This window comes from Maylandia zebra, linkage group LG7 (assembly GCF_041146795.1).
Source record: "Maylandia zebra isolate NMK-2024a linkage group LG7, Mzebra_GT3a, whole genome shotgun sequence".
Lineage (NCBI taxonomy): Eukaryota > Metazoa > Chordata > Actinopteri > Cichliformes > Cichlidae > Maylandia > Maylandia zebra.
In genome coordinates, this window is record NC_135173.1 from 25,206,365 (window position 1) to 25,232,689 (window position 26,325).

General features: G+C 40.2%; 1 protein-coding gene across 3 annotated transcripts in view; it reads left to right on the forward strand.

Moving 5' to 3' along the window:
* Window positions 1–17,016, forward strand: part of tmtc3 (transmembrane O-mannosyltransferase targeting cadherins 3) — a 36,883-nt gene extending 19,867 nt beyond the window's left edge. For all 3 annotated transcript variants that reach the window (XM_004564446.4, XM_076886134.1, XM_004564445.5), the window contains exons 7-14: window positions 750–1,002; window positions 3,843–3,991; window positions 4,193–4,313; window positions 4,482–4,593; window positions 9,279–9,382; window positions 11,481–11,650; window positions 11,890–12,116; window positions 14,021–17,016. In XM_004564446.4, the coding sequence (XP_004564503.1) occupies window positions 750–1,002; window positions 3,843–3,991; window positions 4,193–4,313; window positions 4,482–4,593; window positions 9,279–9,382; window positions 11,481–11,650; window positions 11,890–12,116; window positions 14,021–14,919 (2,035 nt within the window). In that variant the 3' untranslated portion in view covers window positions 14,920–17,016. The remainder of the gene's footprint in view (window positions 1–749; window positions 1,003–3,842; window positions 3,992–4,192; window positions 4,314–4,481; window positions 4,594–9,278; window positions 9,383–11,480; window positions 11,651–11,889; window positions 12,117–14,020) is intronic.
* The last annotated feature ends 9,309 nt before the right edge of the window (window positions 17,017–26,325 follow it).

Sequence of the window (26,325 nt, forward strand, 5' to 3'; positions counted from 1 at the left end):
ACTGGCAGCTGCATAGATAAACCCAGAGACCATCTTGTTATGAGATCACACCAGCAGTAGCGACTGTTCATCATATTGGTAATTTGAACTATAAACACTTTGAGATTCCTTTAGAGCAAGGGTGTCAAACTCATTTTCACAGAGGGCCACATCAACATAATGGTTGGCCTCGAAGGGCCAGAGTAACACTATGAATGTAACAAAATACAATGTAATTTAAAATATACGAAATCACCCTTGTTTATATTCTTAGATAACCGTTTCTGTATTAAATTCTGTATGCATTGAAGTCAAGGGGGGCAGGACTATGGCACAACCAGCGTACGACAGAAGTGTAGTGATTTATGTAGATTTGTGTTGTGTCCTGGAAGAATTTCATTTGTCAGATAGAAAACACTTAAACTTAGATACAATACAAATACACTACAGTATAATATTGTATTGCACACTATTATATACACTCCCACATTTCATGACATCTATGGTTTTCCTTATTTTTTTCACCCTCCACATTTATTATATACTTTATTTCAAGAAGAATATAATGTGATCCACAGCATCTGATATCAAAAATAAAATATAAATTCTGAATCATTTTTCTTTACTTGTTTTGCAGTAATTTGATCCTTCCAATCAGATAGAATAAAGCATTCATGATTTAAGAATTTCATGATAACACCAAGGAAAGGGAAAGTGGATAATATGTAATGTTTATCATCTCCTTCTCTCCCTATGTAATGTTCTTGCAGATTTGATAACCCTGCAGCAGTCAGCACTACACCCACCAGACAACTGACTTTCAACTACCTACTTCCTGTAAATGCATGGCTCCTGCTGAATCCCTCAGAGCTCTGTTGTGACTGGACTATGGGCACAATCCCCCTGGTGGAATCACTTGTAGATCTGCGTAACCTGGCTACACTAGTATTTTACATTTTTCTAGGACTGCTTGCTTATCACAGTCTGCGATACAGACACAGTTCTGCCAAGACAGTCATCATGGTGAGAGAAAATGTGGTTAAATTGTGTGTGTGTGTGTGTGTGTGTGTGCGTGCGTGCATGTACATTTTTATTTTTTTCACAAAAATAAACCAGACAGTTAGGCAGTTCTGAAAACTAAAGTGTTACCTCTGCTTGGTCAGGTTGTAATCAGTTTGATGCATCATCTCCACATCCAGTGTGGGCATATGAGCCCCAGACTTAAATATACCCACCGTCCTGTTTCACTGTGGGTTTGATATATTGCATTTTATTCTGTTTTGTTAGTCTCCTTACATTAACTCTTCTGCTACTGCCACAAATCTAAAACTTGTAATTATTTATATTATTTCTAGCCACCCACTGTGAAATATTAATGTCTTGTCCAACCCCAAGTGTTTGGCCCTTTTTTTTTTTTCTCCTGAGACCACTGCTAAAAGCCGTCTTTTGACAGTACTTCTGCTGATTGGATTTTGGCCTTCATTATTTTTTGTATCTGTGATAAGAGAGCTTTTCTGTTTCCCAGTAAACAAAGCTTAAGGTATTCGTCTTCTGGTGGTGTGGCCTTGACCAGTGACAGGCTTTTATTTGTTGCTGAAAAGCAGAAGCCCTTTGACATATAAAACTTTAATAGAACACATAACACAAATATATCTATGTTTTCCTTCATTTTGTTGAAAAATAGTGAAATGGCAATTGGATTTGAATGGAATTGGAAATGTATAGGATCATAAATGTCTCCTTTTCACATCTTCTGTTTTTAAACATTCCCAAATCCTTATTTCTAGCTTTACATCAAAATAACACACAACAAAATAATAGATTTTCAGTACTGTAAGACTTTTGAACAGCACTCTTTATAACCATTGTTCTTAAGTATTTAGGAAAGTTTGGAGGTCAGTAAAAAGAAAAATCAAAAGTATTACTAGTGAGACATATGACCAACAAAATGTGGTTTCCTTTCTTGGGGAACATTGCAAGGTTCTTGAAGTATTTGCACAATATTGACTTCAATTCAATTCAGTTTTAGTTATATAGCAACAGTTGCCTCAAAGTGCTTTATATTGTACAGTATTCATTGTACTCAACTCAAAATACAACAGTATTTTGAGTTGAGTATCTGTAATAGCCTAAGCATATGATCTGCATTGGCCAAAATAGTTTTTAGTTTTTTTTTGTTCTTTTTTTTTGGGGGGGGGGGGGGGTTGTTTTTTTGTTTTAATAGCATCTGTCTGCTTGTGGGGAAAAGAATAACATGCTGACTTGAATTACTTTCTACTACATTCTAACTGTAGGCCCTATATCCCCCTCTGTAGTGCCCTGGGTTCACATTGCATACAGTTTGCATAGCTTAATGGGATGTAAACAGATTCTAAGTACTAGAACTCATTTTTGTGTGTGTGTGTTTTTTTTTTTTTGTTTGTTTGTTTTTTTTTTAAATGCAAAGTACCATAGAAGAGCCCTGACTTTAGAATAAAAAGCTAAAGTGGTTCCTTGTGTCCACTGGTCATATCCACTGCTTAGTAGACATTCCAGATAATGATACTTTATCCTGCTAAATTGGGTAGTGGCTCAACATACAACCTGATGCAATAGTTTACCATTATGTTTTGTGTGTGTGTGTGTGTGTGTGTGTGGGGGGGGGGGGGGGGGGTTGTTGTTTGTTTTCTTTTAAGACAAATTTTATTACCACTCTTTGTGTATATTTAGCTTTTTTCGGCAAATGAAGTTGGCCAGCAGAAATGAGCAATGAAACACAAGTTCTTAGTTGAGCTTTGAAGGGATGAATGGGTGGTGAATGTTTACAGAGGTACATAGAAACAAATTAGCATGTGTTGTGCAATAGGTTCATTGTTCTCATGCTTAAAGGTCAGTAAACTTGCTCACAATATTGCTCTAAGCTTCAGCTTTAGAAAGGGGAACACAAGTCAGCACAAAACACTGAATTATGACCTTTTGCATTGTTTATTCTGGTTTGCTAAGAGCCTTTTGGAAAATGTTGCATAACAATATCACAACACATTAACATACTGCATCACTACAAGGTTGCCAGCTGTCTAACATGGAGCATGAGATATTAATAAATAGTTTTAGACAACCACTGTCCACTGAGGAGCCCCATTCTAGATTGTAGATGTGCTGCAGGAACTATCACAGAGTCAGTTTTTAGTGCTGAAGCCCGTCTTTATTTGGAATTCTGTTTGATATTTTGGAGATTGGTCAGTCCAGTAGTTTTGCATATTTGTAAGATGAAATCATAGACAAATTTTGTAGGCGTTTAGCTGATAGCAAAATTAAGGCTGAGTTCAAAGAGATGTAGTGTGTGAACTTGGTGGCATTGTGGCTAATGGTGACATCAGTTTTACCTTTTAGGTGGGTTTTTTTGAGGGGGGAGGTGGTTTTGGGTTTTTTGTTTGTTTTGTTTTTGTTTTTTAAATTAATCCTTTTGTAGATAGACAGACAGTAAATGTCATTCCTATATCGTCATGTAGCAAGCTTTTAAAGAGTGCTTTAGGTGTTCACTGGTGAAGAACATGAAGCTAACCTGTTTGTCATACAAAGATGAGAAATCCTGCAAATTATTGTAAGTTTTACAAATTACAGATTTTAACCTAACCACCTGCTACCTACAAGTGAATGAAGTATTAATGAACTTCTGAGATTTAAACATCAAAAGAGCTGCCAAATTGAACACGTCAAAATCCAGTTTTCTTGTTTTTAGACACAGACTTTTTTTTCCCCCTTAGGTCCGTCTCCATGATAATTTCTGAGTGTTCAAGTATTTCAAAAAAAGAGCTCTGAGCTTGTCATATGAACTGACATATTATTTCTTTCTTTTGTGCGTGTTTGTGTGTGTCCTGCAGGCCCTGTCTTTGATTGTCCTGCCTTTTATTCCAGCATCCAACCTCTTCTTCCCTGTGGGGTTTGTCGTAGCAGAGAGAGTACTTTATGTTCCCAGTATGGGGTTCTGTGTTCTTGTTGCACATGGATTCAAGATGATCTCACATAAAGGGTAGGTTCTTGTCCAAAATGACGTTTAAAAGAAGAATCCCTCAGAAGTGCAAAACTGTTTGTGAAATTATGAGTTTCTGTTTGTGGTTACACTTTTACCCTTTTTTGTTTTTTAATACTGGTGCAGATATTTAGGTTTTGTGAAGATTGTGAAAATGTATATTTAAAATTACATTGATCTGCTTAATAATGTCCTTTGTAGACAATTGAAGAAGATTTCCTGGTTGATGATTGGACTGCTGCTAACTACGTACACAGTGAAAACTTTTCATAGAAATTGGGACTGGGAGTCAGAATATACTCTCTTTACATCTGCCTTGAAGGTATGATGGAAATGCTGTTTTTGTGGTGGCAGAGTGTCATGTCAGTTTGCCAGTGTCTGTAAACACCTTGTGATTAAAAATTTTGAGTAAACCAGAATTAATCATCCACTCACAAAACTGACGAATGTTTATTATCGTTATGTCTCTTTTAATTTGTCATCTACTCAGGTTAACAAGAACAATGCCAAGTTGTGGAATAATGTTGGCCACGCTTTAGAAAATCAGAACAATTATGCAAAGGCTTTGCGGTATTTTCTCCAGGCTACTCGAGTCCAACCAGGTGAGACACTTTGATGTCATTCATAAATCATTGAAAAAGGAAGGATGGTTTCATGGAAGTGATGAAAAATCCACTACAGTTTGCAAAATTCTTTCTTAAGAAGATCAACAAATAGTTGATCTTCTTACAAACTATTTGTTTTTTTTGGTGGAGGATGCCAAATGAGGTTACAGTATTTTTCTTTGTGTTGAGAGTAACTGTTTTACTTGTTGTTCTACCTGTTCCAACAGGTATACAAAAAAAGAAACACCGTATAATACAGTATAACTGCTTTAAACACTAATATTAAATGAAAAAGACCCAGAAGTGTAGACATTCAGCTTTAGTTTAGTGGGTTGAATAAAAAGATTGCATAAAAATGTGAGGAACTAAAGCATTTTTAAATACAATCTCTTCATTTCAGGGACTCAACTTAAGTAACTAAAAATAAAATTTCATTTCTAATGAAACTTCATTTCAAATACTTAGTTGGGTTTCCTCCATTTTAACGCCAGGTCTATACTGCAGCAGCTTTCAGTTGCTTTTTGTTTGTGTGCCTTTCTGTCCGAAGTTTAGTCTTCAACACGCGAAATACATGCTCGATTGGGTTAAGATCAAATGTCTGACTTGGCTATTCAAGAATATTCCACTTCTTTGCTTTAATAAACTCCTGGGTTGTTTTGGCTGTATCTTGTGAAATGCCTCCCAATTATTTAACTTCATTCAGCTCATTTTGGGCAGACAATAGGTCTCTAAATACTGCTCTAAAAATTGCTTTCTTTCTCAGGATGTACCAAGCTTTAAATTTTGTCACTCCTAATATTGTAGCAATTTCTCAGATGGGTTTTTCTGTTTTCAGAGCTTAAGGGTGGCTTGTTTCACCTGCATGGAGAGCTGCTCTGACCGCATGTTGTCGGTTCACAGCACAGTCTTTCAGATGGAAGCACCAGACCTCAGATCAGCTCCAGGCCTTTTATCTGCTTAATTGATAATGACAAAACAAAGGAATTGCCCACACCTGCCCATGAAATGGCCTCTGAGTCAACTGTCCAATTACTGTAGGTTCCTTTAAAAAGAGGGTTGCACATGTTAAAGAGCTGAAATTCCTAAACCCTTCGTCCAATTTGAATGTGGATACCCTCAAAGGAAAACTGTGTCCATGTCCACTATATAACTGTAATTAGAATATGTTTCAGTGAGAGAGAGAGATCCTATTCTTGCCATTAACCATGGTGAGCATGAAAATGTTTGTTGATTGAAAAAGAATCAAAGAAAAATCCCTTACATTGTTCAGCTGCTCTTTCTATTGTTTATGGTAGACTAAACCATCTATCAGTCTACATGAAGGAAATTAGCCTTTGTGCTCTAGCCCAGCGGTCCCCAACCCCCGGCCTTGGACCGGTACCGGTCCGTGAGTCGTTCGGTACCGGGCCGCGAGAGTTGAGGCTCAGGTGTGAAATGTATGGTTTTCAGGGTTTTTATTGGTTTTCGGCGTTATTTTGTTATCGTTTTTATCGTTTACTCGGTTTTCCTGGGTCTGTTCACGTGTGTTATGAATAAATCTTCTTTTTTTCGGTACCGGTACTAGTTTTATATTGTTGTATTTATCCGCAACACCTTAAAGGCCGGTCCGTGAAAATATTGTCGGCCATAAACCGGTTCGTGGCGCAAAAAAGGTTGGGGACCGCTGCTCTAGCCCATTAGTGCTCTACCCATGGTGTAGCCAAAAAGACCCATAACAGTCCTCAGGCCTATTTACTTTTCTGCCAGAAACCATGTTTTATGTCTGTCATGTAAATAACCTCATTTTCACTGGTGGCTGGATACAACTGCAAGAAAGTAATTCTAGCTTGAGATGGTCAGAGGTTCTCATTGTACTTCTCATAACATTGTTCATTTTTCAATTTGTAGGAATAGTAAGCAAGTACAAGTCATTGTGCTTTTTGATTATCTTATTTCAGGGTATGATTTTTGCTAATTTTGTTTGTCATGTAGAAGTATTTGTAAGGTTTTTTGTTTTGTTTTTTCTTTCGTATTTAAAAATGCACACAGCAACTATTGTACAATAGTTGCACTTACACAAGATACCATTTTTCCTCTTCAAATTCAAACAGCAAATCAAGGAAGCTTATACAGTGTGTGAAATGCTTATTTGATTCCCTGCTGAGTTTTTCTCCCTTGCAAACAAATGAATAATCTAAAATTTTTATGGTAGTTTCATTTTATTGGAGAGCGACAGAATGTCAACTAAAAAACAAATCCAAAGGTGTCCGCATGTCACGGAGTAAAATAAGTACTTGATCTCTAAGCAAAATATGACTTAGTACCCTAGTATTTTTTTTGTACGGTAAGATTGTTATTGGAGCACTTTTGCCTTTATTGGATTGTGGAGCAATGAAGGACAGGAAATTATTAAGAAAGAGAGAGGCCTCTCTAAATCCTTTGTTTGTTGGCTTCTGCTTGGCATCTCAAAGCTTCAGTTCCCTTGACAGATTTTCTATAGGATTAAAATCTGGATGTACTCCACTCCATGACCTTAATGTGCTTCTTCTTTAGCCACTCCTTTGTTGCCTTGGCAGTATGTTTTCGGTCATTGTAATGCTGGAAGAACCATCCAAGACCTTTCTTCAGTGTTCTGGCTGAGAAAAGGTTCTCATCCAAATTTTTACAGTATACGTTCCATCCATTGGCCCCTCAATGCAATAAGTTGTCAATACACTTGGCAGAAATACAGCCTCAAAGGTTAATGTTTCCACCTCTGTGCTTGATTGTGGGGATGGGGTTCTTTGGGTCATACTCAGCATTTCTCTTTTTTCAAACACAACTGATGATAAAGAGCTTGATTTTGATTTCATCTGACCACAGCACTTTCTCCCAAACCTTCTCTGAATCATTACGTGTTAAATGGCAAGGTTAAGACAGGCATATAGATCTGCCTTCTTGAATAGGGGGACACTTGTGGGCACTGCAAGATTTCAGTCCATCACGGCGTAGTGTGTTACCAGTGGTGTTCTTGGTGACTGTGGTCCCAAGCACCTAACAAGCACAGACAGCCAGGATGTAGTTTTGGGCTGATCTTCCACCTTTCATGTAATGTATTTTTTCTGGATTTTTAGCTGATATGTTGTCTCTCTATTAAAATGAAACTACCGTAAAATTTAGAGACTTCATTTCTTTGTGAGCAAACTTATAAATTCAGCAGGGGTTTAAATAATTATTTCCCCACTGTAGGTAATCACTGCTTACATTATTGCTTGACTCTTCCAAAAACTCTTAACAGCTATGTCACGTGGTAAGCCAGTAATGTGACTTCAGATTGCATTGATAGTGTATCATAAACTGTTTGAACTACTGGTTCCAACCTTTTTCATTTAAGTTTTAGTAAAGTAGGAACTTGTTTTAACAAAGGATATTGTGCATTGCTCAAAAGACCTAAGCTGTCTGTTAATGCATTTGCTTGTTTTCCTATAGTCAGGGGAACAAAAACAATCAATGGGAAATTGTAAAATTAGATTAAAAATAAAGGGGGACAGACGACAATAGACTAAAGCATGGCAAAGATTCAAAGAAAAAACACAGAATATTGAGAAATTAAATGTAGGCTCCATCAAATGGGCTGCAAATTCACATGTAACACGGTGTTTTTGTGTAATGAAGTTAACTCAATGATTTAATTCAGCAGCAGTTTAGAAGAAATGAAAAGGGTCACTGTTGGAAGATTAAATGCTTACATAGTAACACTCTTGGCTAAAAATATGACCAAAAAATCCCCTGGACAGCTAGTTCAGTTGAAAGTCCAACAAGCTTTTTTTTTTTTTTTAACTTCTCTTGACACATACAGTAGTTAATAGGCAGTCAGTTGTTATGAGTCCATTCATTTTACTCTAAGATCTCATGACTGCAGTCAAACAGGCCAAAAGTATAATCCTACTATCTAAAGCAGGGGTGTCAAACTCAAATACACAGTGGGCCAAGATTCAAAACTGGAACAAAGTCGCGGGCTAACGTTAATATTTATTGAAAAAAAAATCTTCCTCCAGATATAAGAATGAATCTTTTCTTATGGACTCAAATAAGTTTTGAATATGAATATGGAACAAGCAAAGCTTAATACTAAACAATATATATATTAGCTGTATAATACCAGTAGGCCAGCTCTAATAGTAATTTGGTATGGCTTCGCGGGCCAAATGTAATTAGGCTGCAGGCCAAATTTAGTTTGACACCTATGATCTAAAGTGTATCATTTCGATATCTTGGGCATCTGTCTGTGTTTTTGTTTTTTTTTCATTTGTGCTTAATGCCTTAGTTTAGAGGAAGCCTACCATAAACTGAGATATCCACAGCTTTGCCGGTTCATCACCCACAAGTGTTTCCCCAAGATTAGCAATGTAAACACATTTTCCCAGCGAGGATTTCCTGCTCTGCTAATCAAGCATCAGTTCTGGCTTTACAAACTGACCTCTTTTAAAGTTTAATTTTTCTTACGTCTTCCTAGAAGGATTAAATAAGCTCCTCAAAATAATGTTGCTTGTTTTGTCTTACACTATTGATGGTATAGTTGAAAATCATTTATATTTTCTAGTCATGTTTAGCATTAGTTGGTATTTAATATAGTCATGTTTAGTAAATGTGTTAAAACACACATAAACAGATGGAGTAGGATTTTGTTTTCTCACTGCTCTTTCTCATTCTTGTTGCTGCAGATGATATTGGTGCTCACATGAATGTTGGAAGAACCTACAAGAATTTGAACAAGTCCAAAGAGGCAGAAGAGGCTTACTTGGTTGCCAAATCCCTCATGCCGCAGGTATTTAATCATTTGCTTTTTTTGTTTTTTTCTGCTTCCTTTTATGCAATTGTTACTCATTCCTGGCTGTAAGGTTCATTGTAGTCACTGTTTACCACCTGATGGTGGCAGATCATGCAGCATACAACAGCCTTTCAGTCATATCATGGAAAACTTTAATTATATATAACGAACGTGGGCATGATGTTGATGAATTATAGTCCATCCATCCATCCATCTTCATCCGCTTATCCGAGGTCGGGTCGCGGGGGTAGCAGCCTAAGCAAAGAGGTCCAGACCTCCCTCTCCCCAGCCACCTCCTCCAGCTTGTCCGGGGGAATACCAAGGCGTTCCCAGGCCAGCCGAGAGATATAATCTCTCCAGCGTGTCCTGGGTCTGCCCCGGGGCCTCCTCCCGGTGGGACATGCCTGGAACACCTCACCCGGGAGGCGCCCAGGGGGCATCCTTGCCAGATGCCCGAACCACCTCAGCTGGCTCCTTTCGATGTGGAGCAGCAGCTGCTCTACTCTAAGCCCCTCCCGGATGGCCGAACTTCTCACCCTATCTCTAAGGGAGAGGCCAGCCACCCTTCGGAGGAAGCTCATTTCCGCCGCTTGTATCCGCGATCTCGTTCTTTCGGTCACTACCCACAGCTCGTGGCCATAGGTGAGGGTAGGGACGTAGATCGACCGGTAAATTGAGAGCTTCGCTTTTACACTCAGCTCCCTCTTCACCACGACTGACCGGTGCAGCGTCCGCATTACTGCAGCCGCAGCCCCAATCCGTCTGTCGATCTCCAGCTCCCTTCTCCCATCACTCGCGAACAAGACCCCGAGATACTTGAACTCCTCCACTTGGGGCAGGAACTCATCCCCGACCCGGAGTGGGCACTCCACCCTTTTCCGGCTGAGAACCATGGCCTCAGATTTGGAGGTGCTGATCCTCATTCCCGCTGCGTTACACTCGGCTGCGAACCGCTCCAGTGCGAGCTGGAGGCCCTCACCCGATGAAGCCAACAGAACCACATCATCCGCAAAAATCAGAGATGAGATTCTGAGGCCACCAAAGCGAAAGCCCTCCGCCACTTGGCTGCGCCTAGAAATCCTGTCCATAAAAATTATGAACAGAACCGGAGACAAAGGGCAGCCTTGGCGGAGCCCATCACCCACCGGGAACGAGTCCGACTTATTGCCGGCAATGCGAACCAAGCTCTTGCAACGGTTGTATAGGGATTGAATGGCCCGTAGCAATGGGCCAGACACCCCATACTCGCGCAACACCTCCCACAGGACGCCCCGAGGGACACGGTCGAATGCCTTCTCCAGGTCCACAAAACACATGTAGACTGGTTGGGCAAACTCCCATGCACCCTCAAGTATCCTCGAGAGGACAAAGAGCTGGTCCAGTGTTCCGCGACCAGGACGAAAACCGCATTGTTCCTCCTGTATCCGAGGTTCGACTAGCGGACGAACCCTCCTCTCCAGCACCCTGGCATAGACTTTCCCGGGGAGGCTGAGGAGTGTGATCCCCCTGTAGTTGGAACACACCCTCCGGTCCCCCTTCTTGAAGATGGGGACCACCACCCCGGTCTGCCAGTCCACAGGTACTGCCCCTGATCTCCACGCAACATTGCAGAGAATTATAGTTATTTTGCTTATTTAATTACAATGTTAGGATCAACACTTACAGGATTATTCCTGGCTCAGATATGGGGTTTCTGGGGTGACTATACCTTACATGGCAGAAACATTAAGTAAATATCCTTGTTATTTTAACTCCACTTTCAGTAAATAAGTAAACAACAATTAACAAAACTGGTTGAAAAAGCAAAAATAACTTTCTTATAATGCAAACTTTTACTGGGGGTACCAAGTTCTTCTATTCAGGAAAACAACCTTCCCAGGATAAAAGCAATGATAGTGATAAGAGGTATAGTTGCAAGTTGCATTACCCAGAAAGGCCTGAGCCAAAAAACAGGGACTAGAAATCTGCATTAAAATCTAATCTCTCATAACAGACTGTAATATGATGATTTTTTTCCACTCCCTTCAAATTCTCTACTTTATTTGATGTTACACAAGCTTTGATTCTAATGAAATGTTGTTTGTCCACACATTAGGTTATTCCTGGTAAGAAGTATGCGACGCGTGTTGCCCCAAACCATCTCAATGTTTACATAAACCTAGCAAATCTGATCCGGGCCAATGATTCGCGGCTGGAGGAGGCTGATCAGCTCTACCGGCAAGCAATAAGCATGAGACCAGACTTCAAACAAGCTTACATCAGCAGGCAAGTTTTGTTTTGATTTTTTTAAAACTCTTTATCTGTCAGATAAAGAGTTAAAATGGCACACATATTCTTTAATAAATGAATAAAATCTTGATCTTAAATGTATTACTGTCAAAGATTTGTACTGAGACATTCCCCTTATCTCAAATTTTGTTGGTCAAGTAATGTAGTAATGTGTTAGTGTTTTTTGCATTATCACCTCTATATGTATTTATTTATTTGTTTTCTTTTTGACTCAGAGGGGAACTGCTTCTCAAGATGAACAAGCTTACAGAAGCCCGGGATGCCTATCTCAGAGCCTTGGAGCTTGATCGCACCAATGCTGACCTGTGGTATAACCTGGCCATCGTCTACATTGAGATGAAAGACCCATCTGAAGCCCTGAAGAACTTCAACCATGCTCTGGAGCTCAACCCACGCCACAAGCTGGCACTCTTTAACTCAGCACTTCTCATGCAGGAGTCTGGTGAGTGTAATGAAGATATAAATAATTTAAGCATGATTGTTCCTCATAAGAGGAATGAGGAGAGCCTTACTTGTCACTTGTTAAAGGAAATAACCTTGTATTACCTTTAGGGTGTAACCAGATGCTTATTTTGAAGCGCACACTGCATGTACTGACAGATGTTCTTAGCCAAGTTTCTGTTCATTCATCCTTCATCAGCTCAGTGATAAAAGTGTTTACTAGTTTCTCCACCCCTGTATTTTTTATTTTTTTAAACACAGATGGCAAAACCATAATATCAGTTGTAATGACTCAGCATGGGAAAAGAAACACAACTCACAATAATTTCTATTGAGAGCTCCATTAGGTTTTCTTAGTGTACAGGTGATTAGCTGACCTGCTGGTCATATTAACTTTATACTAGACAGACACTGTGTACTGGTCATAAACACTGTTATTTACTTTAAATCCATCAGCGAACAGCAAACTAACCTGTTTATCCTGCACCAACTTGCAGAGTATTTCCATTCAACCGTTAAATAACACAGTTGATCTACCTTTGTTTGTTTTGCAGCAGATTTCACAATATCACAAAAAAAACAATGTCACATGTACGACCCAGAATCTGATTTTAAAACATGAGGACTTGCGCTTTAAATTTCCATTTTATCAAATCTAACTTCTCTTCTTCCTCTCTTCTCCTGTCTTTGTACATCATTACTTCCCACCTCTGTTTTTAAATGACCCACCAAACTGCTGCTGGAACATTGCTGCCGCAGGTCAATCAGAACGCCTTACTGATTGTAAGGGGCTAAACATATCAAGTACAGCACTTTTTAAAAAAAATATATATATATTTCGTGCAAAATTATTTGAAAAACATTAGCAATTACTTTATTAGTTAAGTTCATCAGAGCACGTTTCCACTTTCCTTTTGTTTCACCTTGTCAAACAGTTTGTATTTCGGGGAATTCTTGGTTCAACAGGTCTGGCAATAATCGGCCTGGCTCTAGCAAATGAAATCGAATTCAGCTTTTCAAAAAATGGATGCATTATGATTAGTTGAGATAATCTTTTTTTTCCTGAATAAATTCGATTGTCATTTTAAAAAAATTCCATTTTGTTTTTACTCAGAGTATCTTTGTCTAATATTAAGATTAGTTTTATGCAAATGTGCAAAAAGAACAAAAGATCCAGAAGGAGGCAAATATTCATTTTCCCTGTGTAAGAGTTGCGAGTTGGCAGGAGCCTATCCCAGCTACCATGGATAAATGGATGCAAGGATGGACAGATGGATAGCTCTGTATACGATCCATTGTCAGTTCTGACACCAAGACCAATAAGTCCACAATCTTTTCTACCGTAGATAAATAGACATGCATTGTAAGACAAATTAATTTCAATAAAGGTTAGCTTAACAGTGTGCTGTTGTAAAATAGACTGTCCTAGCATCCAGTACAGTCTCTCATAAATTCTACAGTCTGATTTTTAAATAAGCTGAAAACCCATGCACATATTAACTCTCACAAACCTCCATCCCTCAGGTTTTTGAATTGTGGATTCCATACTAATATATCAATATTAGCAAATATTTGGGGGAGAAAAGTCAATTAATCCACATTTCAATACATGAAAAACCTTGGTTCAATCACTGGTGGTGCTGACTATCCACTCAGTGCCCTTAAGTGATTGTGGAAAAGAGACATAACAAAATCACAAAACCTCAAACTGTAAAAAAACATGATTTACAAAGTTTGTTTCCAATGGATTTTGTCACATTTAGCCATTATTGTTTTAAACTTTTTCATACCAGCTAAGGGTAAACAAAATCTTGCACAATGCACATAAAAGCACCTTTTGTGGTTGAATATCAACGTTTGATTACCCAAATTCACCCTGTGCTTTGTGTCTGTTTCCTGTGACAGGTGAGCCCAAGTTCTGGCCTGAGGCCAACCGTCGATTCCTCACCTATGTGGAGGAGGAGCCTGACGATGCCAATGGCTATTTCAATCTTGGCATGCTGGCCATGGATGCAAATGAAAATGCAGCAGCTGAGCGGTGGATGCGCAAAGCCATTGGTCTGCAGGCTGGTTTCCGCAGTGCTCTGTTTAACCTAGCTTTGCTCTACTCTCAATCAAAACGTGAAGTCGACGCATTACCTGTGTTGGATGAGTTGCTACACCACCATCCAGAGCACATCAAGGGCCTAATCCTTAAGGGTGACATCCTCATGAATCACAAGAAGGACACCCGTGGTGCTAAGGCCTGTTTTGAGCGTATTTTACGCATGGACCCCACCAATGTCCAAGGGAAGCACAACTTGTGCGTGGTCTACTTTGAGGAGCGCGACCTGCCACGGGCCGAGCGATGCCTGGAGGAAACGCTGGACCTGGCACCAAATGAGGAGTATGTGCGTCGCCACTTGAGTATTGTACGTAGTAAAATGGCTGCCATGAGTGCAGCAGGCCGACCACTGTCTTCAGCTACCACTGAAGGAGCAACCACGGAGGGGGTAGCTGCATCATCCAAGGAGGAAGTGCTGCAGAGTGTTAAGGAGGGCACGGAAGAGGCTGCTGCGGGTGGAGAGGAAGGGAGGGGTGTTGATGCAGTTGGAAAGGAGGTTGGGGATGAGAAGAATGAGCGGAAATCCTCTACAGAAAGTGTCAGAGGTGTGGGTGTGGACCAATCAAAATCTTTAGATAATAGCCAGTCTGACAAGCGGACTAAGGGTAAGTCCACGAAGGACATTAAAGATATAGAGAAAAAAAGAGCAGCTGCCTTGAAGAGACTAGAGGAGATTGAGCGCATATTGAGTGGTGATTGACATTGTTGCCATTTTTAGCTGGACTACTTTTCCGGAGCTCTTTAATGCTCCAACTAAGACTTCTCCCCTTTAGCAATGTGTAATCATAATCAATTATCACTTTATTTCTTTGATTTATCTGCTTTCACAGGCCACTCAGTATTGTCTGCTGGTTTAACATTAATTATTTAAGGGAAATTTTGATCTGCACATGAAATTCACAACATTAACAGTAAAATTAAGCACAAAGCAAACTTGGGATGATCTATTTAAAGCTTATGTAGATGCCTATGTGTGCATATGTGCTTTATCTGAATGGGATCACATATCATAGATCGGTAGTAGTTTGTTTTTTCATTTGTAATCATTGTTTATCACTGGATTTTTTTTTTTTTTTTTTTTTGTCTCACCAAGATGTGAGTCATTGCGCTATTGTTTTTAAAAACAGAATGATTGTATCGTGGACAATTAAGGGAAGTGACATGTTTGGCAGATTTCCTCAAAGCAGGATTATATCTCTAGAGTTTGCCCCCTCAAAATAAAACATACAGTGAACAAAATGACTCCATACTACATTGACATCAATCTACATATGTGTATTCCATTGCAGCAACATTTGTTAATCTTTATTGATCTCACTCAGTACTTCCTGCTACTGCAGTCTTTACCTCAAAATTTCATTGTGAACCTATCTAAAGATATTTATCTTATTCCTTTTGTCACATTACCCATCCCTCCCCCTAACATCTCTACAGCTGGCTCCTATGCTTCAGACACCATGGCCCCATTAGAGATGTTTTGGATGTCTTGGGGTTTTTTGTTTTGTTTTTTTTGCTTTTTCCCCCTCCGTCTTTCCCAGTAAACTCCCATAGACATTGCTTTGACATTGGCGAGACCCATTTTATATGACCGTCAACAGTGACGCACGGTCATCCTCAGCGTCATGCGTTCTTCATTTGCCAAAGGTCCTTTCACATCAGAAGAAAGGGGGAGGGGGGGATTTTCAGAGCACATTTGAAAATCCATCCAAAAATGGATCTCCCGACACACTTCTCTGCAGTCATGATTTTTATTTTTTTGTTTTATCTTGCTGGGACTGAAACATTGAGGTATTCAACATTTTCAAATTTTGATAATAGACCTTGTATTTGGAGGGGGGCGGGGGTTGTTTTTCCAGTATTTACAGCTATGTGATCAGTCGGATCAAAAATGCCCCGAAGTATCAACAATAAAACTACACTTGATCTGCTGGTGAACATGCGCACATAGTTTTTAGTTTGTTTGTTTCTTTTTGTTTTTTTTAAAGTGCACAGATTTCTCCCTCTTGTGTCCTTGGCTCTTTTTATTTTTATTTTTATTTTTTGTCATTACACCACTATAAAACCCTGTGGCTGATTGGCTACTGTTCAAGAGGTCTGATGCTTAAATCAGTAATGGTGAGGAAGTGACAAGCTTGAATACTACCTGGTACTGCAAATTGTTACTGTCACAGCCATCTACAGAAGCCATGATAGTCATGAAGAGCAGCCTATTGACTACATGTGGTTTCCTCTTCACAGTGCCGTAATTTGTTTCAGCAAATTGTTTTGCTTGGTACTTTTTTTTTTTTTTTTTAAATTTCAAATAGGAGATCTGATTACTGTAGATTAGGAGTATTGTAGTGGTACTACAAAATCTTGCTATGCATTGCGTGACCCTATGTACATACATTTACAGGATATTGTATCCAGTGTTATTTATTATTTTGGTATGCGCTAGATGTTTTTGTTTACCACTGGTAATTGTTTCATTTCAAGGTGCGTTATTTAGTCTCTGCAAATTTGTGTGTATCGTCACATGTTTGTTTTTTGTTTTTTTGTTTGTTTTTTAAAGTCCTGTATTTCAGTAGAGTTCATGTCAGTGTTAAACATGTACGAAATCATTCAACTGTCTGTCCAGTTAAACAAGTACAGTTTGGAACAAGGATGCATCCAGTTTGCCACGACTTCTGTTTCGCCTCATTTTGGGTAAATTTTTGTAAGATTTTTTTTTTTTTTTTTTTTTGGTGGTTTTTTTATTTTATTTTATCTGTTGGTGGTGGGGGTGTCGGTTATTAAATAAAACTAGCTGAAAACTCTGTGCCTGTTCTTCTGTGTGTGTTACTAACGTACAGTAAATGTTCTTGAAATGGATTGATCCTACTGATTTGCTGCAGAAAATTTCAGTCTTTGAAAAAGGAAGCTATTGCTAGAGGTGCCTTAAACCTGTTTCTTCTAATGGGGGGGGGAGTCCTGTGGTTGCAAAAAGGTTCAAGGTTGTGTAGAAGTCTAAAGTAAACAAAAATTACAAAATTTAAAGAGTAATTTATTTTTTCCCCACTGCTGTTGAATTTAACTGCAGGGTGACATGCAAGGAGATGTTTTGATCGGTCTCATAACATTTCACCACAACAGTATGAAGCAAAAGTCAATTGGTCTGACCTGGGGTTGAAAAAAACAAATTTTGTACAGTGTAGGAATAAAACATCACATGACAACAAAGCAAGAATTCTTCAACACTTTGAACTGTGCCAGGGCCAAATCTGTCAGCCTGAGAGGAACAGAGTGTAACTGTCAGTAGCTGCCAGTCAAAATGTGCCTTTCATTCAGTGTGATGTACTGTTGGCCCCAAAGCCTTGTGCTGTCCAAATATACCGGCTGTGGGTTTTGAGATTATCTTGTCAAAAGATACGTGAAAAACTCTGAGATTTTTTTTTTTTCACAAGAACTTTTCTTTTCAACCATAAAAACTGACTGCAAAGTCATATGCATTCAGGTTTTCATAATGTCACAGAAAGTGACCTTAGTGAAGGTTACAAATGATCGTCTTATGGCCTCTTACGGTGGATTCACTGTCCTGCTAGACCTCAGTGCAGTGTTTGATACTGTCGATCATAATATCCTTTAAGAGTGATTTATATCTGTGTTTCCCAACCACTGTGGCGTGGCACATAGGTGTGCTGTGAGAAATGACCAGGTGTGCCATGGAAGATTATCTGGTTCCACCTGATTAGTACTCTAAGCAATCGGCGTGAGTAACGGGTAAAGCAATTACATTCTCCTCCACTAGAGGGCACACTGAAGTTAATTATGGAGTTCCACAGGGTTCAGTGCTAGGACCAGTTTTGTTTATGCTTCACTTAGGCAGTATCATTGGAAGGTATAGTATACATTTTCACTGCTATGCAGATGACACAACTTTAGAGACAGAGAGAGGCGTTGAAAGGCTGCTCCAACGGAACTTATTGTTTTCGGAGGAAAACACGAACACGGTGTACAGTCGAGTCTTAATAGCTTACTTACAACTGGGCTCGTCAGGCACTCTTCTTGGCTGCAGTGGTTATTATTATATTTACATGCTTCCAGCTCCCGTTTTTGCTCGATGACAACTCGTACCTTTCCACTCCCCTTTTTCTACCTCCTCGCGCTCACAGACCCGTAACGTGTATGGCAGTCCATTCTCCCTGCAGCACGGACTACACTGCCCATGATGCTACATTCTTTAGAGCTATGCTTGTAGCATTCTGCCTGTTAGCTTAGCACAACAACAACAACAACGAAAAGGCGCTCTCTCACCCAGGAAACACACAGTCGCAGAGAGAGAGAGAGAGCATCGCCCTGTAACCATGGCAACCGTAACGCTGCTGCCTGGAACAAAGAATGTAGCTGTCAAACAAAACCCAAACAGTCCTGACCCGCGACAATACTAAACAGGAAAGTACCGCAGTGTAATCCATTTATTTCAACAAAGTAACTGTATTCTGAATACCACCTTTTTAAACGGTAACTGTAACGGAATACAGTTACTCATATTTTGTATTTTAAATACGTAACGGCGGTACATGTATTCTGTTACTCCCCAACACTGTTTGCACGGCGTGAACGCGTTAGCGCCGTGCAGCCCCACACACGGGGGCCATGGGCACGTTGTGTGCACTACCATCCAAAAACTAGAGGGGGAGGTATTCTGCACATGGCACATGCACAGACAGTGACTGAAAAATCTTCATCATGGGATACTACTAAAACAACACAGGGATCTTCAGAAGAGTTCCTCTCATAGCTGTTACATGACTGTGTAAACTGATTGATGCCACCATGATGAGAGTACACACAAACAACACACATAATTTGACTTTAATTGCCCACAAAACTGTCAACAGGAAGTGCAACGAAGAAAGTCTTCCAGTTGCTCCCAAACAGTACAACTGACACACAAAGGCTAAGAAAATGTTGCACAGATGAAATAACATGATGTTCAGTTTATTTATTTATTTATTTATTTATTTATTTATTTGGCTCTTTTGTCATCAGAATTGTTGTCTAAAGGCAAAGAAAGATGCCCAACGGATTTACTTTACCAAATTGACCATCCCAGCCTTGCCGTAATGGTCCATTTGATTCACCTTTTATTGTTTATTTTATTTTCACTTACTGAATACGGGACAGACTTGACTGGGGGAAAGAAGGGGAGAAAGAAAGAGGGAAAGAGAAACAGCTGAGAAGAGGGACGGGGGAGAAGGGCAAAAACCAAAAACCAACAGAATGAGCAGAAAAATAAAAAAAATAAAAAAAAATGCATATATCAATCACCTGGGTCACCTGCTGAGAAAGAAAAAAGAAAACAAGCAGAAGAGAACAAGAGTAATAGAATAAACAACATCACAATGATATATGGGGATATGACAGTAAATACTAAATATTAAACATTATTGTGCAGCACATAAGATCAACAGAACACAGTGTGCTTTGAGGTAGGAGCCAAAAAGGGTGTAGTTTGTGGGTGTGATCACCCGTGTGTACACCTGTGAGCATGGACGCGCTTGTTTTTTTGTTTTTTTAAAAGGTTCCTTCATGTAATGATCTGCTAGAGGGTGTGGGGGGGCCACAGCCCCGTCCTCCAGGGTATGAAGCAGGTATGGAGGAGATCAAAACTCCAGACATCCAGAGGCCCCCAGAACACAAGAGACCAAGGAAGACCAACAGAGGGGCAGCCGCGCCACTGTCCCAGAAAGAGCTGAGGAGAGTCCCAGATGAGGGCTCACTCAGCAGCCGCGGAGCAGAAGCCAGGGGGAGTTGCAGTGACGCGCCCGTGAGCTCCGCCGGCAGCCAGCCGTGCCTGAGTGACCGAGCCCCAGGCCGAGAGGCCGGGGGCACCCCACCTCCGAAGTGGCCCGAGCGAGCCCCAGGCTCCAGGCCCCGATAAGCGGCTGCCAAGGAGTGAGCCGGTGTGTACCTGGACGCCCATCCCCGGACACAAAGAACCACCAACGCACCGACACCTGAGGGAGTCCGCCACTGGCAGGGGAAGTGGTGGTAGGGGGAGATAGGCCTCCAAACCTTGGAGGGCCTGAGGTGTCCCCAGAGAGGTGGCGCCTGACACCGAACCTGACATATAGACACAGACATACAGGCACACACAGATACAAACATCCATTCCCACCCTCATGCTCTCATATGCACTTACTCCACACTCAACCAACGTGGAGACAGACATAAAGAGACGCTGTACACACGATCACACTCCCCAAGCGTACTCTACGAACCGGGTCTAGGTACCCTTGCCCCTGGAGGGGGGAACTGCACCCAGACCCAGGTGGTGTTACCCTTTTCCCTGCGGTGGGGAGAGGCAGACCGCCCTGACTCCGCAGCAGCAGGGAGGCCCCACACTCCAGACTGCAGTCGGACGGCCAACTCCTCCTCCTGGCCCCCCCGCTCCAGCAGGCCGCAGAGAATGGGGGTGAGAGAAGACTCCAAACCTCCCTCCACCCGCTCATTGTAGTGTTGATGCATGTGTGTTCTAAGGTGCATTTAAAACCCAGGAGGGCATGGAGCTACCTGCCAGAGAGCAGCAGGTAAGCGCATAGTCCCTCCTGATAGCCCTCAATGTCTACGTGTATTTAAAATTGAGGGGTGGGCAACGACGCCAGGGGTGAGGTGTACACCCTGATGGTAATTTGGATTCCGTGTATCGTGCCCACCCCCAAGATCCTATATGTATGTGTAATGAGAGTGTGAGTAATGTGAATGTCTAAGTTGTGGGATAAAATGGAGGCAGAGGCAGCCAGAAGGGGATGGGGGATGGGGGACGGGGGACGGGGGGGGGGGGGGGGGGGGGGGGGTAGCCTCCTCTGCACCCTGGTGACATACCCCTACTCCAAGGTCCTGCATGTGTGGGTGGTTGTGGTGGAGCGGGAAGGGGGAGGCAGCTGGAGATGGGGAGAGAAGGAAGGGAGGGGCAAGTGACCCCTCCCTGGGGCCAGCTCCCCCACTGACCCCAGTAGGCACCCCCATACTCCACGACCTGCCAGGGAAAGGGGGCCCAGGCCCATCCAGACCGGGGCCCAGTGCAGCAGCGCCTCCCGGCCCCACAGAGCCCGGGACAGTCCACCCAACCCCACCACAGAGAAAACTACACCCACCCCACAATCCACTCATCTTCCAGACTACATAAGACAATAAACACCCAAGCTGAGATCTTCCTCCACCTCTCCTGTATCTCCCCCTCCTGCAGAGAGAGTTCCTGAAGAGAGGAAAGTTCCTGCAAGATGTGACAATCTCCCCCACCAGTTGAAGAGCCCCCCAGGTGGCTCGATGCACCGGCGGCACCCTGCTCCAGGGCTGGGCCCCCATGCACCCACCCGCCCACAACCCCGGCAACACACCAACCAGGACCCAAGCCCCCGAGGCCCGGCCCGGGCCCCAGCCCAGAGACGGAGCGCCAGTTAAGTTTTTTTAAAGATGCTAATGCTGGACTGATGACGAATTGCTATGTTAGTGAACCCCTGTTTAAACAAAAAGCACTTGGTTTGGCGTATTTCCCTACATGATCCCTATATGTAGTGAAAGTATATTACAAAGCTGTATGAGTTTTCTGTGGCTTACAATTCACAATTTTCTGTAATTATTATTAATTAATCAGTTCTATTAATCTGTTAGTAGAATTCTTTTTTTTTCAGCTTTGTTTGTTTGAAAGAAGTAGGCAGAGACACCAGAGAGGCTACAGGTACACAGAGCAGTCACTTGAGATTGTCCAGCTCTCTTGACCTGACTGACCAACCTGTGCACTATCTGGATTGAGAAAGTCTATGACTCAGTGCCTCAGACATGGAATGCCTAAAACAAGCTCAACAAGAGCCTAGGAGCCCTCATCAGGAATTCCATGGGAATATGGCGAATAACACTAGAGGCCAGCTTCAATCCAATTGCACAAGTCACCATTAAGTGTGGGATTTAAAAGGAGATGCTCTGTCCCCACTGCTGTCCTCCATTGTCCTGCACCCCATCAGCCAGATGATTATCAAGACTGTATACGGATACCGATTACGAAATGGAGCAAATGCCAGCCACTACAATAGAGGCTGGGGTCTACCATACCAAGAAAGACCCCAGTTGCAGGCTGTGCAAAGAGTTCAGAATGATCCTGTAGGACTTCCAGATACATAAGGGAAAGCTGGTAATGGCTAACCAACCATACACAGTAGTAGTGGGCAAGCAGAGGAAGAAGGTCGTAGTGATAGATGTAGTAATAGCAACATCAGGAAGAAAGATCATGTGAAGCTTGAGAAATACCAAGCAAGCGCTAAGAGATGAGAGAGATGAGCTAGAGAAGAAGTGGAGGACGAAGGCAGCAGCACCAACTCGCCCACTGCTCCAGCAGATTAAAGAATGACATCTGAGATGTTTGTACAGAAGAGAATAGTCCTAGGAATAGCAAAGATAATGCGCAGGAAGCTCCTGGGAGGCTGAAGCTAGTGTAGGGCTAGTGCACAATATATATTTATGTGTGGAATATATACACATATAATACATATATGTGTGTGCATGTGTGTAAAATTAATCTCTGTTTACAGGAAAAAGCCACATCTGAACCCAATCGGGTGTGACTAACTATTTTCATAGCTCATGTCCAACATTAATGCAAAGAGGGTATCAATTAATGTTAGGACAAACTGATTTATTAAGGTACATAAAATACCCAAAGTCCTATCATTAATGTTAGTAATGATTATAAATAAGATAAATCTGAAGCAGCCATGCGTGTTTCCTGGAAAATTGGTTTCCCTTTATTGGTAAACATGTTCACTCATCCACCAGGAGCACCTGTTTTGTATTTCATGATGCCATGTGCCCAAGTAGAGCTTCCTCTGTTGCTTTTCATGTCAAACAGTGTTGTGTGTGTGTCTGGGGCTGGGGTGAAAACAAGGACTGTTTACGATTATACAGTCAGCTAAATACAATTCCATTTTCTGAACACTCTGCTGTTTTTTATCTGTCCATCATGAAAGCAGACCATTGAGGTTGTTGTGGATACACTATAAAGCACTGTGCATGGTATTTGTTTGTTTGGAAACAAAAACATATTTATTTTGTTTGCAATATGTAACAAATTCCAACTTACAACATTCCTAAATCTAAAAGTAGAAGAAACAAGGTTAAACTCATCACATAGCGCCACTATTAATGACAACATTTTTACTAATGTCATGGATTTCCAAATTAATAGTGGCCTGCTTGTCTGTGACATAACTGACCACTTACCAGTTTTTACTTTGTGTGACTGTGATTTAAAAAAAAAAAATAGATACCAAGATTACGATAGCAAAGCGAACAATAAATGAAGAAGCAATTCATGCCTTCAATTTCGATTTAGCACAACAAGATTGGAGTTCGGTGTATGAAGAGTCAGATGTGGACAAGGCTTATGATAATTTCCTAGACATTTTCACTATGTTGTACAATAAACATTGTCCTGTAAATGAACACAAGACAAAGAAAAAAAAAGATAAAAAGTCCTTGGTTCACAAAAGGAATTATCAATGCTTGCAAAAAGAAAAACAATCCGTATAAGCAGTTCATCAAAGTAAAAACAAAAGAAGTGGAACAAAGATATAAAGCATATAGAAATAAATTGACTGATATTATAAGAACAAGTAAACAACTTTATTATAGAAGAAGATTATATGAAAATAAAAACAATATAAAAGGAACTTGGGATGTGTTAAATAACTTAATTAAACAAGGATCTTCTGGAACATCATATCCTGAATGTTTCATTGATGCAAATGGTGAAAATCATAACATGAGTAATATTGTCGATGGGTTCAATAAATTTTTTATAAATGTTGGCCCTGAACTAGCAGCGGACATCCCGTGTCAAAAAAATGAAAATATCAGTAATATAAAATCAAATCCCTTTTCACTGTTCCTCTCAGCTACAAATGAGCAAGAAGTAATAAATATCACATTAAAATGTAAAAGTAAGTCTTCAATGGATTATCATGACATAAATATGTCTGTAGTTAAACAGGTTATTCTGAATATTGCTAGTCCCTTAACATATATCTGTAATTTATCATTTCAGTCCGGTTGTTTTCCAAAAAAAATGAAAATTGCGAAAGTAATACCACTATACAACACAGTTTTACCAATTATAGGCCTATTTCTCTACTGCCTCAATTCTCAAAAATTTTAGAAAAACTTTTTAATTCAAGATTAGAAAAATTCCTTGAAAAACATCAAATAATAAAGGTTGGTCAGTATGGTTTCAGAACGCAAAGAACCACTTCATTGGCGATAATTGAGGCAGTAGAAGAAATTACTAATGCACTGGATAAAAATAAATATGCAGTTGGTATTTTTGTTGATCTCAAAAAGGCCTTCGACACAATCAATCACTCAATTTTATTGGATAAATTGGAAAGATATGGTATTCGAGGGAAAGCTGGTAACTGGTTAAAAAGTTACCTAACGGGTCGGGAACAATATGTTAGCATAGGGCATTACCACTCAGAGAAACTTGGTATTACATGTGGTGTTCCCCAAGGGTCAGTGTTGGGACCAAAACTTTTCAATGTATACATAAATGATATTTTTGATGTTTCTCAAGTACTTAAACTCATAATGTTCGCAGATGACACCAACATATTTTTCAGTAGCGATGATTATACTGATCTTGTAATGACCGTAAACAGGGAGCTAAAATTAATAAAAAAATGGATGGATATAAATAAATTATCATTAAATATAAATAAAACTAAAGCAATGTTTTTCGGTAATTTAAAATATAATATAGAATTACCAATTATCATTGAAGTTGTACCAATTGATAATGTGAGTGAAAATAAATTTTTGGGGGTCGTAATTGATAACAAAATTTCATGGAAACCCCACGTCAGACACATAAAAACCAAAATTTCCAGAAGCCTCACAGTTTTGAACAAAGTGAAACCATACCTTGATAAAGATGCACTTCGTACTCTGTACTGTACCCTGGTTATTCCATATCTTACATATTGTGTGGAAGTGTGGGGAAACATATAAAAATACAACTAATCCATTAGTCACAGTACAGAAACGAGCACTGCGTATTATTCACAAGGCTGGTTATCTAGATCATACTCACAAATTCTTTCTTCAGGCAAAGTTACTTAAATTCCAGGATCTGGTTAATTACAATACATCTATAATCTTATACAAAGCCTTTAATAAACTTCTACCTACAAATTTACAAATTATATTTGAAATTCGAGAAAGGGTTTATAATGTGAGAGGCTTCGGGGAATTCAAATTACCCAGAACTCGAACAACCCGTAAAGGTTTTTGTGTGTCTGTATGTGGTGTGAAAATCTGGAACAGTCTGAGTTTACAACTGAAACAATGCAAAAATATTCATAGATTTAAATTCCTCTACAAACAGTTGATCTGGTCACAGTATACTCAATGATGTTTTAGTGTGCTCTGTAATGTCTGTTCTCTTACCATTGCTGGTATGGATTCCAAAAAAAAAAAAAAAGTATGTGCGTATGTATGCACATATATGTACATGTGTGTGTAGATATATATGTATGTATGTATATGTATGTGTGCTTGTCACTATGTAATTATTATTGCCTGTTACCTGTGGTAACGCAATTTATAATTATTATATATTCTGCATTTAGTTATGATGGTTCTACTTGTTGTTTGCGAGCTGCCGTTGAGATGCTTGCATGTGCCCGGCAGCCCGGGGCTGTTGATGGTTTGATGGTTTGTTTGGTTGTAACGATGGGCGTAGCTGTGGGAAGCTTATTGTTTTTTTGTTGATGAGTGAGTATAGGGGTGGGATTTAATAAGTTTTCTTCGTCCCACTCCTTTTCAGGTAATTTTTGTTTTTTGTTTTGTGCACTTTATGTTCAATATATATATTTTGTTGTGCCTGAAATGAATAAATAAATGAATGAATGAAATGAAATGTGTTTAAAGGTTATTCCTCTGTAACAAATATACCAGTTAATTTTAATCAAATTTCTACCTGTCTCACAACTTCACTGACATCATGAATGGCTATAAAAGCAGGTATTTGTTTAGATTTTTTGTATTACACCCTAAAATGTTCAACTTTACATGTTTCAGTAAAACATGTCTAGTG